The sequence below is a fragment of the Schistocerca serialis genome, chromosome 6 (genome assembly GCF_023864345.2).
Source record: "Schistocerca serialis cubense isolate TAMUIC-IGC-003099 chromosome 6, iqSchSeri2.2, whole genome shotgun sequence".
Taxonomy (NCBI): Eukaryota; Metazoa; Arthropoda; class Insecta; order Orthoptera; family Acrididae; genus Schistocerca; species Schistocerca serialis.
In genome coordinates, this window is record NC_064643.1 from 114,189,121 (window position 1) to 114,216,873 (window position 27,753).

Below are 27,753 nucleotides of genomic sequence, written 5' to 3' on the forward strand. Positions count from 1 at the left end.
TCCCGACAGACGTATGTTACTTCTTTTTTTGCGAGTGTCTCGTTGCTGTTAGTGGTGGAGTAGACCTTGAATATCGCAACAAACAAGTTGATTTCAATCTCGCTCCGAGATGCGCGCCTGAAAGTATGGGTTCATATTTCTTTCTAACAATTACGGAAGTAGCAACTTGCGTATGAGCTTCAAATGTACTTACAGACGTACTGATCAGCTTTGTCTTTTTGTTTCAGACGTTTTGCGTGGTCTCCAAGAGGTTCCGCAAGAACTACATCCACCGCTTCACGGCGACGAACTCGTTCTTCATCTTCTCGCCGTGGAACTCGTTCCGGCGCACGTGTATATTTCTCTCCACGAACCAGTACTTCGACTACGTGGTGATGGCCACCATCTTGCTCAACTGTGTCTTCCTTGCCATGACCGAGACCGTAGAGGAGGCCGAGTAAGTGAACGCCCTTGGCTACTTCTCTTGCATGACAAAACAGGTTTCGTATCAATTATGGTTTTTTTACTGCGATATCAAAAGCTGGGTTTCTTTTGTAGTGCCTACAAAAATGTCAAAAGCAACTGGACAGTCACAATTTATTTCTGTTACATACATTTACAAACAGTAGTTACGTGAGGTCAACATTCTCGTGTAAACTAATACCAGTTTTTACTAATTCTCATTACAGCACATTATTCAACAAACCCCACTAAGGGTGATCTCTGGAATGTGGGAAGAAGTCAAAGATGTACATTATATTTAATGTAAGTGCAATACGATGGAATGACTTAACACTACGAAAGACTTTTGTATACTGTGCTAACGCTACATACAAAATAACCTAACACATAATATTAACAGTTTCTGTGAAGATGCTCTTCAGTGCAGTGGGAGGAATTTTCCAACACAAGGTCCTTCGATTCAGTCCTAAACTCCACCACATTACCCACATGACATCTGATATACTGTGGCAGGCCCTTGAAGTCTATGTATAGGCTGTTTTTGATCTTATTGCTATAACCACACTTTTCACTATTTCTTTGAAAAAAGAAAACTGTTGTGAATGATAAAAGATATTTTTTAATATGTACTGTTAAGCAGTTGTCAAAGCGCCAAATTTTTTAAAGAAATCTCTCCAGGATGTTCTAAAACTAACATAAGACATAATTCTTATAACACATTTACGTATTCTGAAAATAATGTTACTGTATGTTGAGTTTCTTCAAAAAATTATTTCATAGCTCATTAGTGAAGGAAAATATGCAGGCAAAACAAGTCTCTTCAGTTTTAAATCACAAACTAATCTACTGCAAACATAGCTGATCTAATAGACTTCATTAATTCTAGGCAGTGGGCTTTCCATCTATCAGCAATCTAAAAAAACTCTTCGTACCTCTATTTCATTGTTCACTTATTAAAAAGACATATAAACTTAATGACTATACACTTTGTTATCATGGATATAGAGAAACTGAACATTTTTCCATTGAAGTTAAACCTAGGTAACATGTAAAAATTTGAATGAACATCAAATTACCTTTTACAGAGTCTAAAATATTTACAAAAACGTTTAGAACTTTGATTGTTGAAATAACTTAGTACTAACCTTAGTGAGAAGTGATAAGCAATTTTGAGATACTCGTTTAGTGTGTCTGCTCTCTGGTTTTGTATCTTACACATCTCGTTTAAACATGCGATATATCCGCTTCAGGTGCACTGTAATCAAAATTCGGTGAGCAATCAAGTTACATTCGAGCTGTCGTTCATTATTCAGGGATTGTTACCTGTTTAGGAAACTAGATGAGTTCATCAGATTACCATGGCCCCCAACTTGTAATACTGTCGACCTGATGGAAGAAGATTTTACACACGCCGTTCTCTTCTAAACGAGAAACCTCCTTAGAAAAAGTTGGACTTGAAAGAAGTGGGTCACCTGTGTGACGCTTGTACTTTTAAAGTGATATCCTTATAGCCTAAGAGAAAATAAGCAACAATATTTTCAAACATCAGAAAACTTTAAAAGATCGATGCCAAGACGTAACAAAGGAATCCAGAAAGGACAAAAATGTGTGTACAGTGGAGCAATCGGAAATAAACTTCGAATTTCTGCTAACAAGAAAACCATAACGTGGTCTGAATAAGCGTCATTGAAGTGGTAAGAGTTAACGGGTGGAGCAGTATTAGTAGGAACGGAATGACTGACACAGAGGAATGTTTAATGAAACGCTAGTAGCATGTGAAGTACCGTGGAAAAATGTGTTCATTTTGTTGTTATATCTGTTTTTAAATTTTAACATGAGTAGTGACCACGACTAAAACGTTCATTTTATTAAATTTAAACAACTGTACTATATTGTAATTTGTAAATGGTCAGCATATAGTCATATTCACAAAACAAATCAAGTATGCCTTGCCTGCAAATTGACGATGTCCATGTCATTTCTATAGAAATCGTGCTAATGACCTATCGAACATTTAACTGACGAAGAAACTGTCTGTCGTTGGAATATTGATGAAAGTAGGATTGACATTTTTATAAAACGAAATACTGACAGCAGCTGCTGTTATTAATCGTAGGTGCTTATTTTACTCAACTCAAAGTGTAGTGAATCCTAAGCTACTTCTTTTATTATTCGACGCAAAGCCTGTACGACTCAAGAGAGATAGATTTGAAGTTTCATTGTAGGTCAAGCACCTGAGGTGAAACACAGGAAATTCAGGAAAATCTAAATGTGGATTGGTACTTAATAAAATTCCAATGCATTAGAGGTGTCATAAAGTTTCTGAGCCGCGGCGTAATGAACGAAATGTGCACTGGTCGTAAATTATCGACGCAATAGCGTGTTTTTTTCTCTCCAGCTGGACTTAAACTAGTCTTGCAGAAAGGCATAAAAACGGCATCGCCAAATCGAACACACCCGTTTCAGGTTGTTTCCGGCGAACGACTTGTGACGTCATGCTAACTCATCTTTTCTGTGCATAATTTGTGGGTGTGTCGACGCTGCTAGCAGTTCAGTAGAATTTGAAAATCGCTGCACAGGAGTTTTAAGTAAATCACGCTCAGAGCTGAGCGACTGAAACTAATCGTCCATACTTGTTTCTAATTGCCAATGAGGGATGCGACCGGGACATGATCATCGAATTTACGTCCAATCAAAGTAATCAGCCTGTGATGTTTGCTGCCTGATTAAAAACTTCAAAACTCTTTAACCTGCATCGTTAAGAATTTTTATCAACGTAGAAAAAGCTGTGAATTACAATTCGCTGGCCATTGACTTTGGTGCAGCAACCATATATAGTTATCACAAATTATCAAACTTCACCTATATCTCGCCACAACAGGAAACAAATACGCAGAATTCTTTCTACTCAACAGTTGCCATCAGGCTCAAGACGGGACAGTGGACAGGTGGTGGGCAAAATACGGAACTCCAAAAGCACAACACGTTGCCATATCTAATATAGTGTAGGAAAGCCACTGGCATTCAAAACAGCTTCTAGTCGTCACGGAATGGATAAATACAGCTACCATAAGGTTTTCAAGGGAATCTTACACTGTTCATCTGCAAAGTAACGACAAGTTCAGCTAGCGATATTGGAGGAGATAGGGATCACGCTCCCTTCTCTTCAAAGTCGACCACAAAGGCTCAAAAATATTGAGATCTGTTGATTTTGGTGGCCAGGGGAGATGCGACAATTTATCCTCGTCCTCACAGAACCTGTTCTGGGGAAGCGAACTGTGAGAATATGGCCCTGTCGTCTAAAAACACAATACCACCGCTGGGTTACAAATATTGCACCATGGGATGGACCTGTGAGCCAAAATGGTCACATAGTCCCTGGCAGTAATGATACGTTGCAGAGTATCCTTGGGCTCATGGAACACCACGATATGTCTGACCAAATCATCACCGAACGTCAGCCATGTTTCACTCTCGACAGCAAGCAGTCTCCGTCGGGAACGGCGTACACCAGACATAAACTCAGCTAGAAGTTGGAAACAGTGTGTGACGGAAGACTCATCCAATCAAATAACTTTCTTCCGCTGCTCCACAGTGAAGGGGGCATCCCTCTTTGAACGCATAAAAATAGGTGAATTTCGTGTTTTTTGAAGGAGGACATAAAGTAATGGTAAATCTGATGACACAGTTTCATTCGTTACACTTTTGTCTTTAAGAAATCATTTTGGACGTTTCCCGTAACCGCTGCACCAGGTGGAAGGACCCATTGCAACTGGAACATTGATCATCAGCGGGAATTCCTGAATCCCTCCTAATGGACATGTAACTAAATAATTTTGTGTGTGTCATTTCCACTATATTTTCTATCAGCATGCATAAGATAACTAAAACATAGTAAGCTGTAACAAAATAGTGACGTGTTGAAACAAATGTCATTTTCTTCGCCCAAAAAATCGAGACAAAAGCGTGCACCGAAAGAAGACTTTTGAAGATATCGCAAAACGGGTATGAACGCTGACACAGAATTCAATTTAGCATGTCGGCATTAGATTCCGATAAAAATCGTATACACCGTTCTCAAGCGAATTTTCACGCCAATTTCAAAAAATATAGTTTCGATAAAAAGGCGTTTAAAGTTTTGGGTTACTGTGGTGTGCGTACTGTAAGACCTTCGGTACACACACCACCAGATTATTTGACTTGTCGCTTTAATGACGTAGGCGAGTGTCAGCAATATGTCTCGTGGTCTTATCGTGGCGTTTTTATCTCCTGCCATTATGTCAGACCATAGAAATGCCACTTGCACGCTTAGAGTAGCAGATTGATGGTGACCAACTTTAAACAGAACTTGATTAATTTTCACACAGATTTATTAAAATAATAAAAAGCATAAAAATTACGTAACTTGATTCTGGACGCTGTTTACAATTGACAATCTGAAGTTCCTTTGGTCTTGGTACGTTAATCTTATTCTCACATGTCTCTGATAGTTGACAAAGTGTCTATTCATTTATCTTCATGGCTATGTACAGGAATATGGTAATCTTATTAGGCGCTGACTGAAACTTGACTATAGACTGGTACAGACAAATGCAGACTGGTACAGACTGGTGCAGACAAATGCAGACTGACCAATTGGAGGTCTGTACACTCGTTATAATACCTCGCGCGTTCAGGTATCACTGCGCGAGTGTGATCCGCGAGGAGAAAAGGTTCTACGTTAGCAGCAATCTCATTGGCTGTGTTACATATTAATACGCGGATCGGCGGAAGCAGAATTTGGTCCGTGTCTAAGGCAGCGCCATCTCGTAGTGCGGAGACGGGCGAGCGCTGTGCCTGCGCTGTTGTGCTTAGCGGGGCACGCTCTTGTGGGAAAGTTGTGTATGTGCTGACTACGTGGTACTATGTACACAACAGTTACATTTCCTGTAGTTAAGTTACCTCTATTCAGCCATCCCTTTTCCACTCACCAATCCTTCCATATCGAAAAGTAGGTCCTCCTCCATCTCCTTATTGGCCACGGTGACCCTACAGGCCCCTTTGACAGGTTCTGTCATCCGCTGCTCTGCTCGCTCGGTACGCTTTTCGTCTGCTTCTGTTCAGAAGTTGTAATATGCTGATCCGATTTCAACTTCTGGCACTTCCATAATTTCCATAATGCCTGTTAGGCCGTCATTACCGTCATGCTACCACACTGACCGCGATGATGACTATTTTGTCCCACTATGAATTGTTTTTGGGGACACTCTTTAACAAATCACCGTGTAACTCGATAAAGGTTTTTTTTTGCCATTTTCAGAGAGGACTACCCCCTCAAGGCTTCGGCACTACATTTGCCTTTCACGTGGATTTGCATCAGTGATGTGTGATTTTGGAATTCGAGTTCGCCCTGCAGTTCCCAGCATATGGAGCTCCCTTCGTGTTATTTTGTGTTGATAGGGTTCGCGACTACGACCTTCAGCTCAGCAGTGATTTTTGCAGCTGTAGTCCTCCAGTTTTTCGTCGCAATCATCTTGAATGACCATCTGTCAAGATCACTCAACATGCGTTATCATCCGCATTGTGACTTAGAGGATGCTTCCCGCTTTTCCTGTACGCCTTCGATACATTGCCTCTTGAAACACCAAACACTTAGGCTACCTTTGTTATGGAAGCGTCCATCATACGAGCACCTACAATTTTCCAACGTTCGAATTCACTTATCTCCGACACAGAGCACTCAGAACACTGCCCTGGCCACGAATGACGCTTGCTACGTATTGAGGACATTTCACAGGTTCCGTTCTGAATCAAATACAGGGTGTTTCAAAAAGGACTTTAGAACTTTGAAAATTCATATAAATTAATTCATAGTACTCACAGAGGTATTTGGAGGGAAATACATTAAGTTTTGTCTCGCGTAGTTCGCTAGTGCCGAACCGCACCGTAAGGAGCGCTAGCTTCAGTTGCGTTAAAGATGGGCGTCTTCACTGGACCCGAGCGCGCTAGCTGTGTGTTTCGGTTTGAAGAATCGAAGTCGATGACAACAGTTCAGCGTAATTTAGGCCTACAATTTATGAACGGCATAAATGTTTTGTGGAAACAGGGTGCTCTGTAAGACGTGGGAAGTCATAAGATCGTCCAAGCATATCTGGCGACGTCGTTGAGCGAGTGAGACAACGTTTTGTCAACAGCTCCACGAAATCTACCAGGCGTGCATCTCGCGAACTGCAAATCCCGCACACGACTGTTTGGCGTGTGTTGAGAAACCGTTTGCATTTGAAACCATACAGACTGACAGTCCTGCAAACAATAAAAGACACTGATAAAATTGCTCGCAAGAACGTCCGTGCAGAGATGTTAAATCGCTAACATGAGGATGAACATTTCTTGGACAACATCACCTTTTCTGACGAGTCTACGTTGCACTCAAGTGGGAAGGATAACACACGTAAGTGTAGGATTTCGGGCAGTGGAAATGCACATCAAACATTGCAACATCTTCGTGCTAGGCCTAAATTGAACTTTTTTGTGCATTGAGCAAGAACAAAGTGGACGGCCCCTTTTGTTTTGGGTGAGAGAACCATCAGCAGGATATGTACCTCGATTTGTTACAACAATTTTTGATACCACATATCGATGAGATGACAAAGAACCAAATGTTTACTTCATGCATGATGGTGCATCCCCCCCCCCCCCCCCCCCCCTCGCCCATCCTCCTACCTGGCTGACATCCGGGATTTCCTCAGTGACCGCTTTCCAGGTCAATGGATTGTCCGTGATGCGCCAATTGCATAGTCCCCACGTTCCCCAGACCTGTAACCACTCGTTTTTTTATGAGGATTCATCAAGTATATTATGTTTGTACCTCATGTGCCTGCTTCTCTACCTGAACTTAGAGCACGAATTTACGCCGCCACTGAGCAGGCTACACCTGCAATGCTACAGCGAGTTTGGGAAGAAATTAACTTCCGATGCGGCGAGTGCGGGATGACCAACGGAAGCCACATACAATATCTTTAGTTTAAAGTAAACAAATTTGATGTGTTTCCCTACAAAATAACACTAAACCTCCGCACTATATCTTCTTTCAATAAATTTATATGAATTTTTACAGTTGTGAAGTCCTTTTTGAAAGACCCTGTCAACAGAGCCACCTGCAAAATTAAGGTAGCATCTGAGTTTATGTTCAAGCGTAGATTTGTCGCGCTGTTTCCGTATTTTTTCTTAATAGCGTGATCTCGCAAAAGTACTTTCCTGGTGGGTTCCGTGTGCTTCAGATCTATATACACCACATAATCTATCTAAGAAACAAAACTGCACCATTTTCGGTGAAGAATCTTCATATCGTCAGACACGAGTCAATTCTTCGCACGAAGAGATTATTAATAAAAATCGTCAACATCGCTTTCACTCGCGCTACAGTTTTAAAAGCACCTAACTCTGACACAACTTAGAACTGACTTGCACCAATCCCAAGCTCTTACATAAATTCTAGGAGTCCAGAATTGATTGGAAGCATGGAACGTTAAATATCTCAATTTAATTTCCAAGTGGCTCTTTGCAATGTTCTCTAAAATTTTAATAATGGGAAAAAAGGGACCCGGAATTATAATAGGAACTGGAACACTCTAGTTTCCACAGGAACAATAGGTTTAATCCCACTTTAATAGAACCCCTTCAAGTTGCTTCTTCGACCAACACGTCATCCAGCTGACTGTTAACCACTTCCGAATATTGTAATAACACGAGCCTGGACTGCAGTCCGCACGGCAAGAGAATACTGTTAAAGTTGACTTGGCACGGTTTGCCTAGCTAATTGCAGCCACGTCTCGCCAATGATTTTCTAATGGTGCTCTGCTCGTCTTCTGCCGACAGATATATATTCCTCGCGATCTACACGGCGGAGATGATCATCAAGTCCATAGCGAAGGGCTTCATCCTGAACAAATACACGTACCTGAGGAACCCGTGGAACTGGCTCGACTTCGTGGTCATCACGTCGGGCTACGCCACCATCGGCATGGAGGTGGGCAACCTGGCCGGCCTGCGGACCTTCCGCGTGCTGCGGGCGCTCAAGACCGTCTCCATCATGCCAGGTAACTCCGTAACTGTAGGCGAGCGTCTCAACCTCTCAGGAAACTGTAGTTCGCGTGGTTCCAACTTAACTATCACGCCAGACAACTGAGGCAAACACGAGGTAGCTCCCAAGTTAACCATAACGTACGATGGTGCAGAGCTATCTATCATGTCACTTAACTATGGCACATTAGGAAGCTTGACTGTGACGCGTAAATACGAGGGCTGTCCAGAAAGTAAGTTACGATTGATCGCGAAATGAAAATCACAGTGAAAATCAGAAATGTTTCATTTGTAACAGTGAGCTACACCTTTCAGCTACTTCTCTATGTAGTCGCCGTTCTTACTCAGACATTCGTCGTAGCGTTGTACCAACTTTCCAATACCCTCATCATAGAAGGCAGCCGCCAGTGCTTTCCGCCAATTCTCTACGCTGGGCTAAAGCTCGTTGTCTGTGCCAAAATGTTGTCTTCATAGCCAGCGGTTCGTCTGAGCGGAGATGAAATTCAGTGGGAGACAATTACGGGCTGTATTGTGGGTAACCAAACATTTCCAATTGAAACGATGCAGGAACATCTTCATTGCCCCTGAAGAATGAGGCTGAGAATTGTCTTGAAGAAGAGACCGCACGACAGTTATGTAATGTTGGTTGCATAGCTTCAGGGGAAAATTCTCACCAGGCCCTCGTACTTGGGAGACACTATTTTCTATAACATCTTTACGCGCTCACTAAGAGCTCAGGAATGAAAAGAGCGACATAATTCTACCTAGAGTCATACTAGAGACACTGGCCAACACATATTTGCAGAGCTTTATCGGATTTTCATAGTCGTTTCCATTTCGCGACCGATTGTAACTTACTTTCTGGACAGCCCTCGTACTTATACGATGCGAGTTGCTCAGGATATTCACCAGTAATTTTGTAATCGGTTACTATCGGGTTCTTTCTCATTGTTCTTGAATTAATCCATACTTAAAGAGAACTGCTCCATGCTCCATGCTCCATGCTCCACCGACGAGTACGTACTCCTATTGGACAGCGTCAACCTTCTGAACGGGGTCAGATTGTGGGCGTGCAAGGAGATGAATGGACGTATCGGCGGATTGCTGCACATCTTGGACACAACGTATCGGTGTTGGGTCACTGCTTGCAGCAGTGGTCTGTAGAACATTCCCACATCTGTAGACCAGCTTCTGGCCGTCCGCGTAGTACAGGCGCATATCTGGATCGATACATTATGCGAGCAGTGGTGGCAGGCCGATCATCATCCAGAGACGAAATCTGGGCACACGTAGCTCCTGCTGTGTCATGAGGGACCATTGGGAACAGTCTCCTTGCAGCAGGATTTAGATCACATGTTTCTGTAACCAGACTACCACATACATCAGGATTCTACCAAGAATAGCTGCTGTGGTGTCGTGAAGGAGAGACTTGAGAGTGGAATGCCGCTCTGTTGTCGTCAGCGATGAGCGTAGGTTAAGTCTGTACGCGAGCTGTGGATGTACGCGTGTATTGCGTGGACCTGTGAGCCGCCTATTCCAGAGTGCATTCGCCCACCACATACAGGCCCCGTCCTAGGCTTCCTGGTGTAGAAGGCCATCAGTTACAACTCGCTGTCACATTTGGTATTTCTACAGGGTAAAGTAACCAGTGACCGCTACATTGCTTAGGCTGTTATCCCCGTGCTACTGCCACTTCTTCGACAGCTCGTCCACATAGGCTTCTGAGACGCGATGTGCTCTTCTTGGTCGAAAACAACTGTCCTGGCCAGCGTGATCAACAGACCACTTGGCAACTGAGACATGATGAAGCGGCGTGCAGACCCTACAAGAACCATTGCCGAATTCCAAAAAAAGGCGTGAGATGCTTGGGATAATCTATCGCAGGATGCCATTCGGCACCTTTACGACCATTTGCATATGAGAATACGGGGTGTTCAAAAAGTCTCTCCGCAGTGCCGTATGATTATTAGCCGCGCGTGCCGTATGATTGTTCGCCTGCCTGGGTCACTTCCCTTCAAGTGGACTCTCCCAACATTCCACTGTTTCGTTTATCTCAGCCAGCGTCAGTAGTATCATCTGTGTGTGTCGTTATGTGTTGACGTGAACGTTTCAATTTAGTTCCTTTGTCCGTTTGTTTCATTTTTGTCACTGTTAAAATGCTGACCATTGAATAACGTGTGATTTTGTCGAACAAGTGTTCAAAGCTGGCGGTAAATACACAGTTTCAGTTCGTCAAACATTTAATTCAGTTTTCCCGCAGACAACACTCCCATATCGCGATACTGTGCAAGATTTGACTAACAAATTTCGAAGTACGGCTTCAGTGACAGATGCACCGAGAAGTGGTCGTCCCAGCGTTTTGTCTCAGGATAAACTACTCGATATTTCCGATAAAATGTCCATAAGTCCAAACAAGTCAGTAAGAAAACTCGCCCAGGAAGTTGATGTTATGTCGGAACGGCCCACGCAGCTGTAAGGAAAAAAATTAGAACTTTTTCCATACAAAGTGACAGTCGTGCAAGAACTGAAAAATACTGATCATGGCAAAAGACTGCATTATTGTCAATGGTTCAAAAATTTCTTTCAACAAAAAGGATGGGATATTCTTAATGAAACGTTTTTCAATGATGAGGCGTGGTTTCATTTATCCGGGTACATAAACTCGCAAAATTCTCGTATGTGGAGTACTGCAAATCCATTTTGTATTCAAGAGGAATCACTTCATTCTGTGGAAATAGGAGTTTGGACTGCAATTTCTAGACGTAGGATTGTGGGGCCCATATTCTTCAACGAAACAATAAACGCACAACGATACTGCAGTGATATTCTGTACCCATTCATTGGAGAACTTGTTTTAAGTGAAATACTGAACGGTTATTTTCAACAAGATGGTGCAACCGCGCATACACTCAAGTTTCAGTTTCACTGCTTGCTCATGTTTTTGGTGATTGCATAATTACACAGTGACTATGGCCTCCACGATCGCCTGACCTAACACCACCTGACTTTTCTTCTGGGGTGCAGCGAAAGCAACTGTCTATAAAAACCGTCCAAAATCCATCGATGAATTGAAAACTGCAGTATCCACTTTAACTGCTTCTGTTACAGAAGAAATGTTACAGCATGTGTTTGGAAACATTATTAGACGAAATGAATTGTGCATTCAACAACAGGGGGGACACTTTCAACATTTAATGTGAAAATTTGTAAGTAAAAATGAGTATTCAATAAATTAGTAAGTTGCATTTCACTGAGTTTCATTTCGGTATATTCACTGCGGCATAAGGCACGCGCGGCTAACAATCATAGGGCACTGCGGAGGGACTTTTGAATACCCCGTACATGTCTGAGATGCTTAGGGGGTGGGGCTACACTGCGTAGTGATGCGACTGTTTGGACATCCTTTTGCTTGGACACATGTGTTTCCTTTTGTATGGAATTATTATCATAAAACTCCTACAATGATAGCTAACTGTGACATTACTTGTCAATGAAATGACCTAGACCTTGAGGATGCTGCATTTGTTTTTTCGGTAGTGTATACTGAAAAAACATTCTACTATAGATCCTTGTTAGGGCATACCTCATGTTACTTTCATTTCTATAAACTATTCTCCGTCCATTATAAAGTACCTCGTGTATGATGAATCATCTCTGCTGCATGCATAACCTATGCAAGCAGGTTTTCGTCGAGTTGCACAGAGGTTACGTAAACGACACTCCTCTTGTTACCTTACGACAAGAGAGCAAACCACAATTTGTGGTCAAGAATGATGAATTGTGTTTCGGTCGGGTCATATATCACCACCTCCCGCCCTCCAATCAGAGATAACTGATTTTACCTGCAAGAAGTGCTGGTCGAGTTGTTGGAAACTCTAACGTTGACCATCCGTGGAGGAGCGTGGTTGCAATACCATAGCAAGTCAGTACATTTTGCATTTCCCATCCGAGACCATTTCGTCACAGTATTCAGAGAAGGATGGACCGCCCTGGAGATCATGTTTGGCCGCACAGGACACCGGATTTCACTAATTTATATAGACCTATCCTTATGGGGCTACATGAGGAGCCTTGTTTATGATCCACCCCTGTAAGATCGGAGGAAGGTCTGGATAAATGAGTTATGGCTTCGGCAGAAATGTGTCATCATGTCCCATGTGGTTTATACTTAGTTTTCCAGAACTTACTTAGAATTACGTGAAACGAACTTGATGGTCGAAGTATCGCACTCCTTTTCAGCTAAGCTACGTAAGGAACCTCAATATCAGCTCAAGAGTTAACACAGTAAGTCGAATTTGTTTCCGTTGTAAGACTGAAACGGAGCGTTTCCGATGTGACACTTTGCCTACAAACTACTTCCTATAACCTCCAAAAGTTTATAGTAGAGATTATTAACTCGTGTCTTCTTTGTGGCACTATCTTCTGAAATACAAAATTGTTTAGATATCACTCTAATTAAAAGAGTGATGGAAACCTTGAGACAACAGGTTTAAAAAGAAACTTAACAATAATTTTCTTAAGATGAACAATTTTATACATATATGTTCTCAGAAATTTGAGAGGAGTGGCTCTGAATAAACTCAAATATCTAAGTTGAGTAAAATCGGAAGGAAATACTAGAGTTCGTCCGCAGTTTGGAATCTTCGTCTTAAGTTTATTTGCTCTGTCAGAAATTTTACCCTGCGGACGACAAAGAAGTTATTGTAGAGTATACATGCACTGGCTGACAAATTAATGTGTGGCACCCAGAATACATGGTCGAATGTTAATGTAACATCGTGCACGAACATACTATCGGCGGGTACATAAAGGATTAGAGTCGCAATTCTCTGCGACAGGTAGAACGGTCACCAGAACACATTAATGTTTGTTTTTCGTGTTCAGTGTTGTTAGCAGATATGGTAAAGTATGTAAGGGCGTGAACAGCGTCACTGTGAAGAACGCAAAGATGCCGCGTAACGTGTGAGACAGTATTATCAGCACATCACAGTGTCTGAAAGGGGCCTCATTGTGCGTCTCCGTTTGAATGGCTGTTCGAATCATGCAATATCATGGGGCATTCGGATATGGTAGTGATCCAATGGGAACGTGAGCGCAAGCACACTGGTCAAGGTTCCAGTCAATCACATATGGCCACTACAGAGGAGGTTCGCCGCATTTTCCACCAAGTACATTGTAACCCCTTCACATTTGCGCCTGCCACCGGGGAACTAGTAATGGTCTCCTCTGTGGTCACAGAGTAGCAGTAATCAGACGAGGGTATTACCTTCCCATGCGTAGGCTACCGTTAACACTACAACGGAAACGCCCGAGTTTGGAGTGATGCCGTGTCCAGGAAGAATGGGCTGCTGACGAATGGGGTCGCATTGTGTTCTACGATAAATAGCGGTTCCGCACTACCGCGGACGACCATCGTCAACGAATATGGCTGCGACCAGCGGAAAGTTTAAATGCTTCCAATATTTTGAAGAGGAACAGCGAAGCTACTCCTCGAGTCATGGTGTGGGGAGTCATCGAGTATGACATCAGGTCGCAGACGATAGTGACTAAGTGACCGCAAAACGGAATGTCAGGCATCCTGCACCTGCATGTATTGGCTCTCATGCGACAGTGTGGTGGTGCCAATGCTCCTTCACACATGGCATGTAAGTATATGAAGTGGCTGGGTGATGTTGAGGTATTCTAGGAGTCAGTAAGATGCCAAACTACACTCCTGGAAATGGAAAAAAGAACACATTGACACCGGTGTGTCAGACCCACCATACTTGCTCCGGACACTGCGAGAGGGCTGTACAAGCAATGATCACACGCACGGCACAGCGGACACACCAGGAACCGCGGTGTTGGCCGTCGAATGGCGCTAGCTGCGCAGCATTTGTGCACCGCCGCCGTCAGTGTCGGCCAGTTTGCCGTGGCATACGGAGCTCCATCGCAGTCTTTAACACTGGTAGCATGCCGCGACAGCGTGGACGTGAACCGTATGTGCAGTTGACGGACTTTGAGCGAGGGCGTGTAGTGGGCATGCGGGAGGCCGGGTGGACGTACCGCCGAATTGCTCAACACGTGGGGCGTGAGGTCTCCACAGTACATCGATGTTGTCGCCAGTGGTCGGCGGAAGGTGCACGTGCCCGTCGACCTGGGACCGGACCACAGCGACGCACGGATGCACGCCAAGACCGTAGTATCCTACGCAGTGCCGTAGGGGACTGCACCGCCACTTCCCAGCAAATTAGGGACACTGTTGCTCCTGGGGTATCGGCGAGGACCATTCGCAACCGTCTCCATGAAGCTGGGCTACGGTCCAGCACACCGTTAGGCCGTCTTCCGCTCACGCCCCAACATCGTGCAGCCCGCCTCCAGTGGTGTCGCGACAGGCGTGAATGGAGGGACGAATGGAGACGTGTCGTCTTCAGCGATGAGAGTCGCTTCTGCCTTGGTGCCAATGATGGTCGTATGCGTGTTTGGCGCCGTGCAGGTGAGCGCCACAATCAGGACTGCATACGACCGAGGCACACAGGGCCAACACCCGGCATCATGGTGTGGGGAGCGATCTCCTACACTGGCCGTACACCACTGGTGATCGTCGAGTGGACACTGAATAGTGCACGGTACATCCAAACCGTCATCGAACCCATCGTTCTACCATTCCTAGACCGGCAAGGGAACTTGCTGTTCCAACAGGACAATGCACGTCCGCATGTATCCCGTGCCACCCAACGTGCTCTAGAAGATGTAAGTCAACTACCCTGGCCAGCAAGATCTCCGGATCTGTCCCCCATTGAGCATGTTTGGGACTGGATGAAGCGTCGTCTCACGCGGTCTGCACGTCCAGCACGAACGCTGGTCCAACTGAGGCGCCAGGTGGAAATGGCATGGCAAGCCGTTCCACAGGACTACAGCCAGCATCTCTACGATCGTCTCCATGGGAGAATAGCAGCCTGCATTGCTGCGAAAGGTGGATATACACTGTACTAGTGCCGACATTGTGGATGCTCTGTTGCCTGTGTCTATGTGCCTGTGGTTCTGTCAGTGTGATCATGTGATGTATCTGACCCCAGGAGTGTGTCAATAAAGTTTCCCCTTCCTGGGACAATGAATTCACGGTGTTCTTATTTCAATTTCCAGGAGTGTATGTTGTCGATGTAACGTGTGTGGGAGCATACACCCAGGCTAGGCAAAGTGCAACATAAATGCGCTCATACTGCCTAGTTCTCTGTAAATTTGATAGGATTTTGTAATCACCGCAATGATATGATATACACTCTCAACCCGTGAAGTTTCATTATGTTGTTTCATCCCCTTCTGGCTCCTTTATTTTTTGTCAGGCCGTGTGTCCCAGAAATGTTGCTACACATTTCGAGGGGTTGTCTTGAGGAACAAATCTGGGATAGGAACGCGTGACTAGAAACGTCATCCAACGACGCTACAGAGAGTCGAAGTTACAGGCGTCCGGCGCCTGCCACTAGGCAACCCCTTCAGCAGCAAATGTGACTTCGTATGCTGTCGGACTGCAGGCAGAAGGTCTCGCGTGTTGCTTGTTATTCAGCGATAGGGACTGAGCGCCACGATCGCCAGAGGAGGAGATGAAGCCGCTTGCTGCATAGGCAGGCCTTTTTCCTGAGAATATGATGCTCTTTTGCCTTGGTGAATGATGGCTTCTGACTAGGGTCTCCATCTGAAGTTTGTTTTTCTCTTTTATAACGAAAAAGTCTGCAGATTTTAGAGGGTTCCGGGAAGAAAATAAACTGCGGTTTGAACATGTCCGAAACCGTCATCCAACGAAGTCAGAGAGCATTGCATTGTTAGGAGACAAGGCCCGTCTCCTGCAATGGCAATCGTAGCAATCTGTGGCGATCACTGAATAACAAACAGCATTGCGAGCCATTCCGCCTACGGTCAGACAGCGTACGGAGTCACGTTTGCTGCTGAAGGAGTGGCCCATTGGCAGTGCGCCGACGCCTGTACCTTCGACGCTCTGTAGCGTCGTTGGATGACGTTTCCGGTCACGGGTTCCTGTTCTGGATTTGTTCCTGTAGACACCCTCTACAACCACTCGAAGTTTGTCGCAACATTTCTGGGACGCTCTGTGAGTGATGATCACCTATTTCGATACCCATCTCCCTTTTGTTTTTGTGTGCAGCTGCCACTAACCGTCGCAAACTTCAGAACACATTCATGACACACAGACTGGTTGTCCAGGCGACAAGCCACAGCACAGTATGGAAACCAAAAGCTGTCGCCATACATCGTGTGCAGTTACAGCCTTAGTGGAACAGAAAACAAAATAATGTTAGTGAACACACGTCTAGTTTATCGTTGGGTGAACATATTATTATTTAAGTGACTCCTAATCCCGTTAACATTTCTAACCAGTTCTAGGTTATGAACATCATTTTGCCGTTAATGTCAGGCCAGCCGCTCCTATTTGAAATCCTCTTCAACACGCCGCCTGCAGTCACGTTTGTATCCGTTCTCGTGCACAGTAACGTGCGGCTGGTCCCGGCGGAGGCTCGAGTCCTCCCTCGGGCATGGGTATGTGTTTGTCCTTAGGATAATTTAAGTTAAGTAGTGTGTAAGCTTAGGGACTGATGACCTTAGCAGTTAAGTCCCATAAGATTTCACACACATTTGAACATCTCGTGCACAGTGCTGGCCAGAAACACGAAAAAAATTTACAAGATATATATCAAATATTTTTTGTCTTTTCAGTGAATTAATCTCTGACTTAAATCCAAGCCTTTATCACAGATGTACATAGTGAAAAGTGCTTCATTAATTTCTTTTTCAGCTTGTCAGTTAAAATTAGATGTGTTAGCCCAGAAAAATCATATCTAGATAACTGGAAACTGCCACGGTCTCAACTATATTTCCTAGAATGTATATAGTTTATCGATCTGTACCAAACAAGTAATACTGACAAATTTCGTTAATAAGATTTAAACGCGTTAAATTCAAGTAACAACGTATGTTTCAAAATTTAAAAAAATAATTTGGATCAGGTTTCTTACTTTCGACACATTTCTTCACTGCATTGGTTTTTTAAAAAATAAGATATAAATGATGAAAATATCGGTTTCAACACTTTTTCTACGAGCTATAATTGCCAGCAGCTTACAAAATGCTTTCTAGTATAGTTCTTTTTTATCTTTTCTAAACAATGAGATTACACACCATCTATACCTCTGCCATTGTAGCTGGACACTTCTGGGCCAGATTTACCATAAGATATAAGCAAACTCCAACATTTACATTCCTAAGTCACTATCTTGTAAAACAGACTGAATTACAGTCTTTTAGATTATTAGCAGAATGAAATAATATTTCTCATATATCTTTTTCTTCAACGTACCAAGCGAAACAACCACGATAGAGTGAGTATTTTACATTATTAAATTTACATTTTACAATGAAAGTAGATAGCTATTGTTTTATCCCTCACAATTCTGGTCTTCACCGACACGTACCCAATACGTAATAATTAATGGCAGTACTATTGAACCATGTAATTTCTATTTGTTCGGTGCTGTATATCGCGCAAACAGTCTGCCATTTGCTAGTTCACAATGTCATTCGTCTCCATATCACAGTGAACTCGCCGTTAGCGCCACCATGGTCCCTTACTTCAGAATTCCCTCCACCGGATGCAGCTTATGTAGCGTTCATGGAAATACATCGTGAAATTATTAGATTCAAGTCTCCACAGTGATCACAAATGAATAAAGTCAATAAACATGTATTTATAAGACAACGCTTGTTTAATTTAAAACTTTGTGTGCGACCACAGCCAGTTAGCACAGGCGTATCGGCTGCAACGTCCGGGAAGCTATGGAAACGACGAATTGTGTTGCTCAGCCCGTTTGTAAGAGTTTCTTGAACATAATTTTAAATGAGTGAATGACAATGTACGATTCAAATTATTTTAAAGCTTTTGAGTAAATTTTGAAAATCTTCTCGTAACGTTGTGTTTCATGCATAGATTTGAGAGTAATGCTTGACTGACTTCATATTTGTGTAAAACTTTGAATAATTTATCCTTTGGTCCATTGCCTTAGGTAAGTTTCAGGTCCACAAAAGCTAGATGTTTTGTTTCATTCTAACCGGAAGAGGACAGAAAGCCGAATTCATTCTACTGAACAAGCAAGCGATGTCCGAGCTGGCAATTCATATGTCGATAATAATAATAAATCTTAGGGGAAGATTGAGTAGTATCGCATACATATCGTAAGTTCAAAGAAGGGCAGCTTATTTTGCATTATCGCGAAATAGGGGAGATAGTGCCACAGACATGATACATGAATTGAAGTGAAAATCATTAAAACAAAGGCGTTTCTCGATGCGGCGGGATCTTCTCATGAAATTTCAATCACCAGTTTTCTCCTCCGATTGCGAAAACATTCTGTTGGCACCCACCTACATAGGAAGAAATGATCATCACGATAAAATAAGAGAAAAATTTAAACGGTCGTTTTTCCCCCACGCCGTTGGTGAGTGGAATGTTTAAGAGGCAGCTGGAAAGTGGTTCGTCGAATCTTCTGCCAGGCACTTTATTGTGAGTAGGAACGTAATCACGTAGTTGTAGATGCAGATAAGCTTTTTCGAAATTGTAATTTTTCCTAAAGGTTGTATAGGAACGTTCTTCACACTAAACAATTCTATGATACGTTACTTAATAGCCGCGCGGAGTGGCCGCGCAGTTTGCGGCGCCATGTAACGGATTGCGCGGCCCCTCCTAACGGAGGTTCGAGTCCTCCCTCGGGCATGTGTGTGTGTGTTGTTCTTAGCATAAGTTAGTTAAAGTAGTGTGTAAGTATAGGGACCGATGACCTCAGCAGTTGGGTCCCTTAGGAATTCACACATATTTGAATATTTTGTTATTTAATATAAGAATACCATAAAAACAGACTTTCTTTGATTTTTTAAAATTTTTATCCATCCTTTGCAGTTGGTCGTTTAAATTGTTGGAAGGTTTAACCGGAGCTGTAGCGTATAAAAATTTCCATTTTGTTACAAAAAGTTTTAATTGTGTCATAAAACATTTAATTTAAGTGCGTGCAGGCTTCCATGTCGGGAGAAACTTGACTCAAATTAACAAAAATTCATAATAAAATTATTAAATTGTGAACAGAGTAAGCTCAAACCATAATATCAGTCTAATCTTTAACGAAACTTCATGCATGTAGTAAAGACTGTTCATCTCTTTATGTGCACAATTCCCATGGGTCGAACCTTCAAGAGTCTAACTGCTGCATTCTTCAAAAAAATGGCTCTGAGCACTATGTTACACAACATCTATGGTCATCAGTCCCTAGAACTTAGAACTACTTAAACCTAACTAACCTAAGGACATCACACAACACCCAGTCATCACGAGGCAGAGAAAATCCCTGTCCCCGCCGGGAATCGAACCCGGGAACCCTGCTGCATTCTGCTAAGATTTCATTGGTCGTACAATATTGTATCCTGTTCATCACTGAATGCTCTTAGAAAAAACTTATTATGTCCTAAAACATGTTTCGTGGCCAGCTCTTTGTTATCCCATAAAAGTTCAAATCTGTCATTTAATGCACTTCTTGGAAGTAATATTTCACATTTGTTTCGCTGATTATCATTTTAAAAAGTTAAATTTTCTATTCCTTCCTTTATGTTTTTTATCTCATTTTCGTCTTAGCTTCTCCATTTTTGCCTCTTAAATAAAGAACATAAAGATTTAAATTTTAATTTTGTGTGTTTTATCCGCTACAACCTGTACATACAGGTGGCAGTATAACATCCCCATTGCTACTAAGGGGATGTACACTGTCACAGCCTACAATATATAGAATAATATCCGCTGTAGCCAAAGGTACAATAAAAAGTAAAATTACATACTTACAATCAAAACGCAGCACTGCACTGTTAAGTTCGCCCACAGAAAAACTCACCAGGAACAGATTAACCTGTTTTCAGTCTGAAATGGACTCTAGTTTCGATTCAAAATCGAATGAGTGGTCTCGTTCTTCCACAGTTCACATGGCAGTGGCACAACAGCTGCTGCCACTAGTGGCAGAGTATACATAGCAACAGCTCTTGCCGACACAATCCGCTGTCAGCTATTATCCGAGTTTCCCCTATCTGGAAAGTGGAGTAATTATTGAATGAAATATTGTAATCACATAGATTCATCTCTGACGTTGGTAACATCATGTAAAATAATTATTTAAATAAATAACTTATTACTATAACACTCTTTTAAAGTGGACTAAAAAGTATAAAGTAGTTTCTCCTAGCACCATACCGATTCCTAACAACATACAGATAGTCCAAAAAATTGTGCTTGTTTATTTTTAATAGTTATGACAATACTCGTAAAATTTCAAACGAAAACAGGAGGCGTATGCAATATACGACTGATGCGTGAATAATTCCCCTCAGTCAGTAACAATTTTACTACATTGCAAATGATATGAACTGTTGCGTGATAATTTTCAATGACAGCTGCTCTCTGCACTCCTTACTATCATCAACAGGATGTTGATTTTAAATTTACAAATATTCTCATAAAAAGACACCGTCCGAACAGTACTTGAAGGCCCAACGGTACCGACCGGTATAAAGTAACTCTGATGAGCACTTACACTGAGTATCTCTCTCTCTCTCTCTCTCTCTCTCTCTATATATATATATATATATATATATATATATATATATATATATATATATATATATACGTTTCCCACACCACCTTGTGACTGTCTTTATATGTATGAGTGACTGTGTGTGCTCTTTTGGGTTGAATACCTACACCGTTGGCTTGATACAGGGCGATGTGTCAAACCTCTTTCACACTACACGCCTTCGTTGTTGTAGCGATCTGCTCCAGCTGCTGCAGACGTTGTATTGAAGCTGAAAGTATTAATCAAAGTTGAGGAGAAATATTCGTCTGGGCTCTGTTGCACAGCAATCAGATTTGCTTTCAGTTCTTAGAAATGTCCAACATTAGTGGATTTAAATGATCCGTGAAATAACTCCTTTTCCGAAGAAAGCATCAAACTATTTAATTAGAACTGAACGCTCCCGTCGGAAATGTTCTCGAGCTGGTATTCATTAATAGATCTTAATTGAAGTATACGTCAGTTGTGCAACCAACACGTAACTTCTTGAAATGAACAATATTTTATTGACTTTTGTGTCAATGAAATTTTTCTCGTAACATGAATTATCTGTTCACTGGCTTATATACAGATATATTTCCTTCAAAATCTCGCAATGGCGTCGATTTCTACTTCACAAGAATGAAAACTCTTAATGAATTACTTCTTAATAAGAACGACGACTTCCTACACTGAGAATAATTGCCTGAGCGCTAACCGCCTCAGAGTAATAAAGAACTCTCTCTCTCTCCCTCTCTACCACCGTCACGTCAAGAGACGTACATCATACCGGCCGCCATGTCATCTAAAGCCCTAAGGCATCACCGACTGCAGATATGGTGGGGCACGTGGTCTGCACACCGCTCTCCCGGCCGTTGTCAGTTTGTGTTGCGACTTCTCGATCACTCAATTGGCCTCACAAGGGATGAGTGCCAACCTCTTGCCAACAGCACTCGGCAGACCCGGACGGTGACCCATCCAAGTGCAGGCCAGGCCTGACAGCGCTTAACTTCAGTGATCCGACGGGAACAAGTGTTACCACTGCGACAAGGCTGTAGGCCAACTATTCTCCTAGCTATCATAAATTCACAAGCACAAATTTTCTGGATTATCTGCATGGCTTTAGAAGTCTGTAAGGTGCTAGGAGAAATTGTTTTATCCTTTTTATTGCATTTTATAAATGTGTTAAATTGAACAGTTTTTTATGTAAATATTTATTTTCTGCTTTTCAGTCTTGTGTTTGTGAAGTATTTAAATCGATTCCAGATATCTTGATGAGAGTTCAGTAGAGATGTGGTGAATTTCAGGTTTATTTCAGGTCCTTTTCATCTAAGTCGAGGAATATATTGTTTCCGCCTACGTATATCTCTCGGAAAGACAGTGGAGAAAAAGAATTAGAAGCTCACATAGAGGCTTACCAGCAACTGTCCTTGCCGCGAATCATTCGCGACTGGAACAGGGAAAGGGAGAATTGCAGTGGAACGGAAAATACCCACCGCCACACACCCTTCAAGAAAGCGAATTAACATTGCAGTGTCATCCAGCTCTGAGCTGTGTTGATAGTTTCAAGCGTCTAGCTCATCGGGAAGTTAGTTTAAAATCAATTGTAAATTATGTACGCAACAAAGAGAGACAAGAAAGCGACCTAATAAAAACGTGTTAAGAAAAGGTAACGAAGAGACTTTCCGCAAGTTTGAGAACCTCTGTATTACGCAATGTGGTACTTTAAAATTTGGGTTCCTGTAGAATTATTCTGTTGCGTTGCTTGACTCTTAGTGACGGTGGGAACCATGTTTTCAGGCCTGAAGACTATCATCAACGCCCTCCTCCACTCATTCAGGCAACTGGCGGAAGTCATGACGCTGACGATCTTCTGCCTGATGGTGTTTGCCCTGTTCGCGCTGCAGGTGTACATGGGAGAGCTGCGGAACAAGTGCGTCAGCCGAATGAACACCACCAACGTCACGCACGCCGAGTTCACTGAGTAAGTTGCAGGCACGCCTTTGCTACTCTCAGTTACTTGTCCTCCTCAGTCCTGGGCTTAGATTTTATGAGTGCAAAGTTTAAATTGTTCTTGAATGCATTGGTATTGCTCAAACAATGTGCTTGTGCAAAATAAGATTGAAATACTGAAATTAAAAAATTGATGCGATTCATAAAAATTTTACTATTTATGTTGGAAAATAATTAAAATACGTCAAATGCCCGGAGTATTCACATTAAACACCTAACAGTCATGAAAACAACGTCGTCTCATTTGAATGTGAAAGTATGTTACCAAATGTAGTCCCATTACTGTTGTGATGAAATAAAAAATCACTTATTCGATAATGTAGGGTCTATTAGCATGTCACAGCAGGGTGTAAACGCATTCTTGTCCAAAATTACCTTTAATTTTCGAAGACGTGCTAACATTGCGATGAACACCGTTTTTAAACATATGGTGCGACCTAATGGTAACATGCAAAGACAGAAAACAAGTGATGCAGTGAATGGATATGGTGTACACACCACGTTTGGTTTATTCCCTGAACTAGGAAAAAAAATTTCGATGTAGCATGTGTGTTACATAGGGATTGAAGAGGTTATGATAATCGTAATATGTCACATTATAGTGTTGACTGCCTCATCCACCTATGTTCTGTGTGACACTCTCAGTTGAGCAGGACGATGTCATAATCAGGGTTTTCCTTGAGGAATTACTGGTTAACAGTCCTTGTTGCAGTTCCTCTCAAGGAAACATTGAGAACGAACTGTGACGGCATGTAGCTGCATGCTGCAGTTCTTACAGTTTTTTTAACGTTAACTTTTACAATTAATTAAGTGCTGTTTAAATACTCCTTCCCGATTTTATCGCACTAAGTAAAGCCTTCAGGAGTTTACTTTTTCTCAAACAAAATGACATAATTTTATGCGTTTTTTTTAATAGAATACACAAACGAGCTGTTAAAGAACTGAATTTTATATTTGATTTATTTTTTGAATTATAATATATCTGTAGCACGTTCACAATCTAGTAACGTTAATGTGACCACCTGTCAGAAGCCTGAATAACCACCTTTGGTTGTGCCCACGCGCAGGGAAAGTGTCACTGAGGTTTCCGAAGGTACCGACAAGGTTGTGGAGACAGGCCAATTCCACAGCCGTGGCCAGCTGCGCTAAGTTTCTCAGTTGCGGATCCATGGCGCGAACAGCCTGATCTACGTGGTCCCACAGATTCTCGATTGTAGTTAAATCCAGGAATGGTTACGTGGCCGCGGGAGTACGGTACAGTTACCCTGGTGCCATTCGAACCAAGCACGCATACTGCGAGCTGTGTGACACGCTGCATTGTCCTGATGGTAGATGCCATCGAGCCGAGGAAAAACAAGCTGCATGTAGGAGTGGACATGGTCCCCAAGAAGTGATACATGTTTGAATTGACCCATTGCGTCTTCCAGAGTGACGAGATCACCCAGAGAATGCCTCTGGCATGGACCCTTCCGACGACGGTTGTAGGGTATTTGCTTTCAGACATTTCGTGCTTTACACGCCAACGGCCATCTGTCCGATGGGGCATCAAACATGACTCATCTGTAAAAGACACCTGTCGCCACTCAGTGGACCTGCAGTTATGGTACCGGCGTGCAAATTCCAGTCTTCGTCGTCAACGAACAGCAGTCGGCATGGTGCATGAACCACGAGCCTGCCGCTGAGACACATTCTTAGCAATGTTCGCTGAACGGTCGTTGAGGAGATACAGTTGGTAGCCCCTTGGATCACCTGGGAGGTCAGTTTCGGAACAGTTCTACTTCTGTTCGCCCGTACACATCTCCGTAGCCGTCGTTCACCCCTGTCATCTAAGATCCATGGTGCACCACAGTTGCTTCGGCGTCGATTTCAGACGGCGCCATTTTTCCGTGGACGGTATACTTCAACATCAATGACGCTTTTTCCTGCACGTGCGCACTGCCAAGGTGATTATTCAAGCATCTGACAGGTGGTAACATTAACGTTACTGGACCGTGTACGTGCTACAGAGATACTACAATTTTTCAAATATAAAATTCAGTTCTCTAACAGTTCGTGTATGCGTTCTATTAAAAAAAACGGATGCGAGCAAACTTAGTAGTTTCGGAAATGCTTCCACCCCGGTCCGAGAACCAATGATCGGGCCCTTTTGGACGTGAGATAAAGCGCTTCGTTTCCTCCTTCACTGTTTTCCGAGTCCCCGGCACGCTTTATATGCCCTGCACTGCTAGTGCTGCCACCCACCATTTGTGAGTGGTCATCGTACGCTGACGTGGAATGTAGGCGGTGCTCACATTAATGTTACTGGACAGTGCAAATTTTCACACAAAAATCTAAATTCCAGGGTTTAAACTTGCACATAAAAATTGCACGCGATAGGTACAAAAAGGAAGTCTGCAAAGCTGACATTAAACGCTCTGATCTACACTTTTCTTTACCACCACTCACGCTTCATTTGATTTTAAGTAACACTAAGTATTTTGTTGGAGAAACAGAGAGCTCCTCGTCACCATTGTCCTTAAGTTCTTCCTCTGAATTCTATTGTTCGCTAGCAGAATTGTGATCTCTGGCTGTTACAAAATCGTCTTCTTTTCCGCCTGTTTCTTGATCTATATCACTTCTTCCTCCACCCACTGACATTTTATGCTGCACTGAAGAAAACAGGCGCGGTCTAGGAGACCCAGCACGTATCAATAACAAGCAAGGCCTTAAAGCAGCAGACAATAAAACATTGTAGGGTTGGCGATTTGAGGAGGATTGGGTGGGAGAAGGGGGCGGGGGGAGCGTTTACAGTAGCAGTTCGCTAGTGTTGACCTGGGAGAGGAGCTCGGAAATTCTCGCGCAGTCTGAGAGACCACACGTCGTGAGTTACGGGATTCTTCATTTCTTCTAAGCAAACCAATAACTTAGCTCTGACTTTATAATTCCAGCGAGGACACTTCTGCACTACATTTAACTTTAAATATTGACGACAGGTACCATTTATGTCCGCTTCTTATTCTTCCTTGTCTTTCACACAATTAGTACACCCAATTACAATCCCTTACTTCTTACTTAGACATCCTATACAAAACAACCTCAAAGATTGAATATTTTAAGTTATTATATTTACTTTTTGCAATAGAAAATGATACTTTTTTTATTATTCGCATATTCGTCTCTAATGCAAAACGTGTATCTTACTATCTCACTGCAATTTCGAGTGTTTACTTGAACCAGCACAGACGTATGATATAATTAGAACTCATGCTTAATTCTAATATTACTCTGAGTATAGAAGAAATCATTGTTACTACTACTAATATCGTAAGTGACTTACTTCTCCATTTGTGTGTAACATAATACATGTGTGTTGTAGGTGGATAAGAAACGAGGACAACTGGTTGTACAACGAAGAGGACGATCCTGTCATATGTGGCAACACGACTGGTGCGAGGTAGGTGGTCAGATTTTCTCGGCAGTTTTAAGTCTTCCTGGAAATTTAGTGCGTGACATACGAAAAGTTTTTTTTTATTCGCTAACAAACTAAAAAAACACACTTCTGGAATTTCTGATGATTTAATTCCTGATACTGCACGAATGAACGAAGGAGGAAATAAAAAGGAACTAGCGTAGGGAAACGGACTGTTCCTGGTCAGGAGAAGACTGCTGCTATCACAGGTCTTAACTTGAGGAAGAAATTTCTGAGCATGTGCGTTTGTAACAAACCACTGTGTGGTTGTGAATCATCAAGAGTGGGAAAACAGGAACAGAAGAGAATCGAAGCGTTTCAGATGTGGTGTTACAGAAAAATGTTGGTGGGCTGATAAGATATGGAATGAGGAAGTTCCCTGCAGAATCTACGAAAAAAGGAACACGACGGAAACGCTGACGGGAAGAAGTAACAGAATAATAGGACAGGTGTTAGACATCAGGGAATTACCACCATGGTACTACGGGGAGCTGCAGAAGACAGAGACTGGAATACATCCAGCAAATAACTGAGGACGTAGGTTGCATGTGCTACTCTGAGGTGAAGAGGATGGCACAGGATAGGAATTAGTAGCAGGCCGCATCAAACGCGTCAGAAGACTCATGAATGATAAAAAAAAAGGAAACATATAGGACAAAGAGACACCTAACTAGCTCACGGTGTTTTTTTTTTTGGGGGGGGGGGGGGGGGGGGAAGGGGTTGATCATACTCCAGTGCTTATTTCCTGTATGATGTTTTATCTCCTACTATTGGGGTCATCCTCAGAGGTAATAAATATACGGTAATTCGTTCACGTTTTGAGGTGACAACATCCTCCTGAGAAACCCGCGCCTTTCTTCCGGAACCATGTGTTGTCTGGCCACTCCAAATATCTAGAAAACCGTATACTTCCAAATTTTCGTGCGCTTCTGATTGAAACTGTGATTTAAGATTGAGGAGCAATTACAAATCTGGATCTGTCTACACAATCTCGCATTTAAATCCCATTCGGAATATGTGGAACAACGCGTGTAACATCATGAATGGTACCCATGGATTTAGCCGACATCCACGACACGTAGTGGCAAGACTTGCAAATAACCTTTGCCAGTCCGTGCGAAAGTGAACGGCAGGATAATCAAGGCTGGTGGTGTTACTCAT

General features: G+C 42.7%; 1 protein-coding gene across 1 annotated transcript in view; it reads left to right on the forward strand.

The window, feature by feature from the left end:
- Positions 1-215: 215 nt before the first annotated feature.
- LOC126484672 (sodium channel protein 60E-like) overlaps positions 216-27,753 on the forward strand; it is a 277,274-nt gene continuing 249,736 nt past the window's right edge. The window contains exons 1-4 of the mRNA XM_050108265.1: positions 216-436; positions 8,299-8,519; positions 22,932-23,115; positions 26,500-26,577. Coding sequence (XP_049964222.1) covers positions 375-436; positions 8,299-8,519; positions 22,932-23,115; positions 26,500-26,577 — 545 coding nt within the window. The 5' untranslated portion in view covers positions 216-374. The remainder of the gene's footprint in view (positions 437-8,298; positions 8,520-22,931; positions 23,116-26,499; positions 26,578-27,753) is intronic.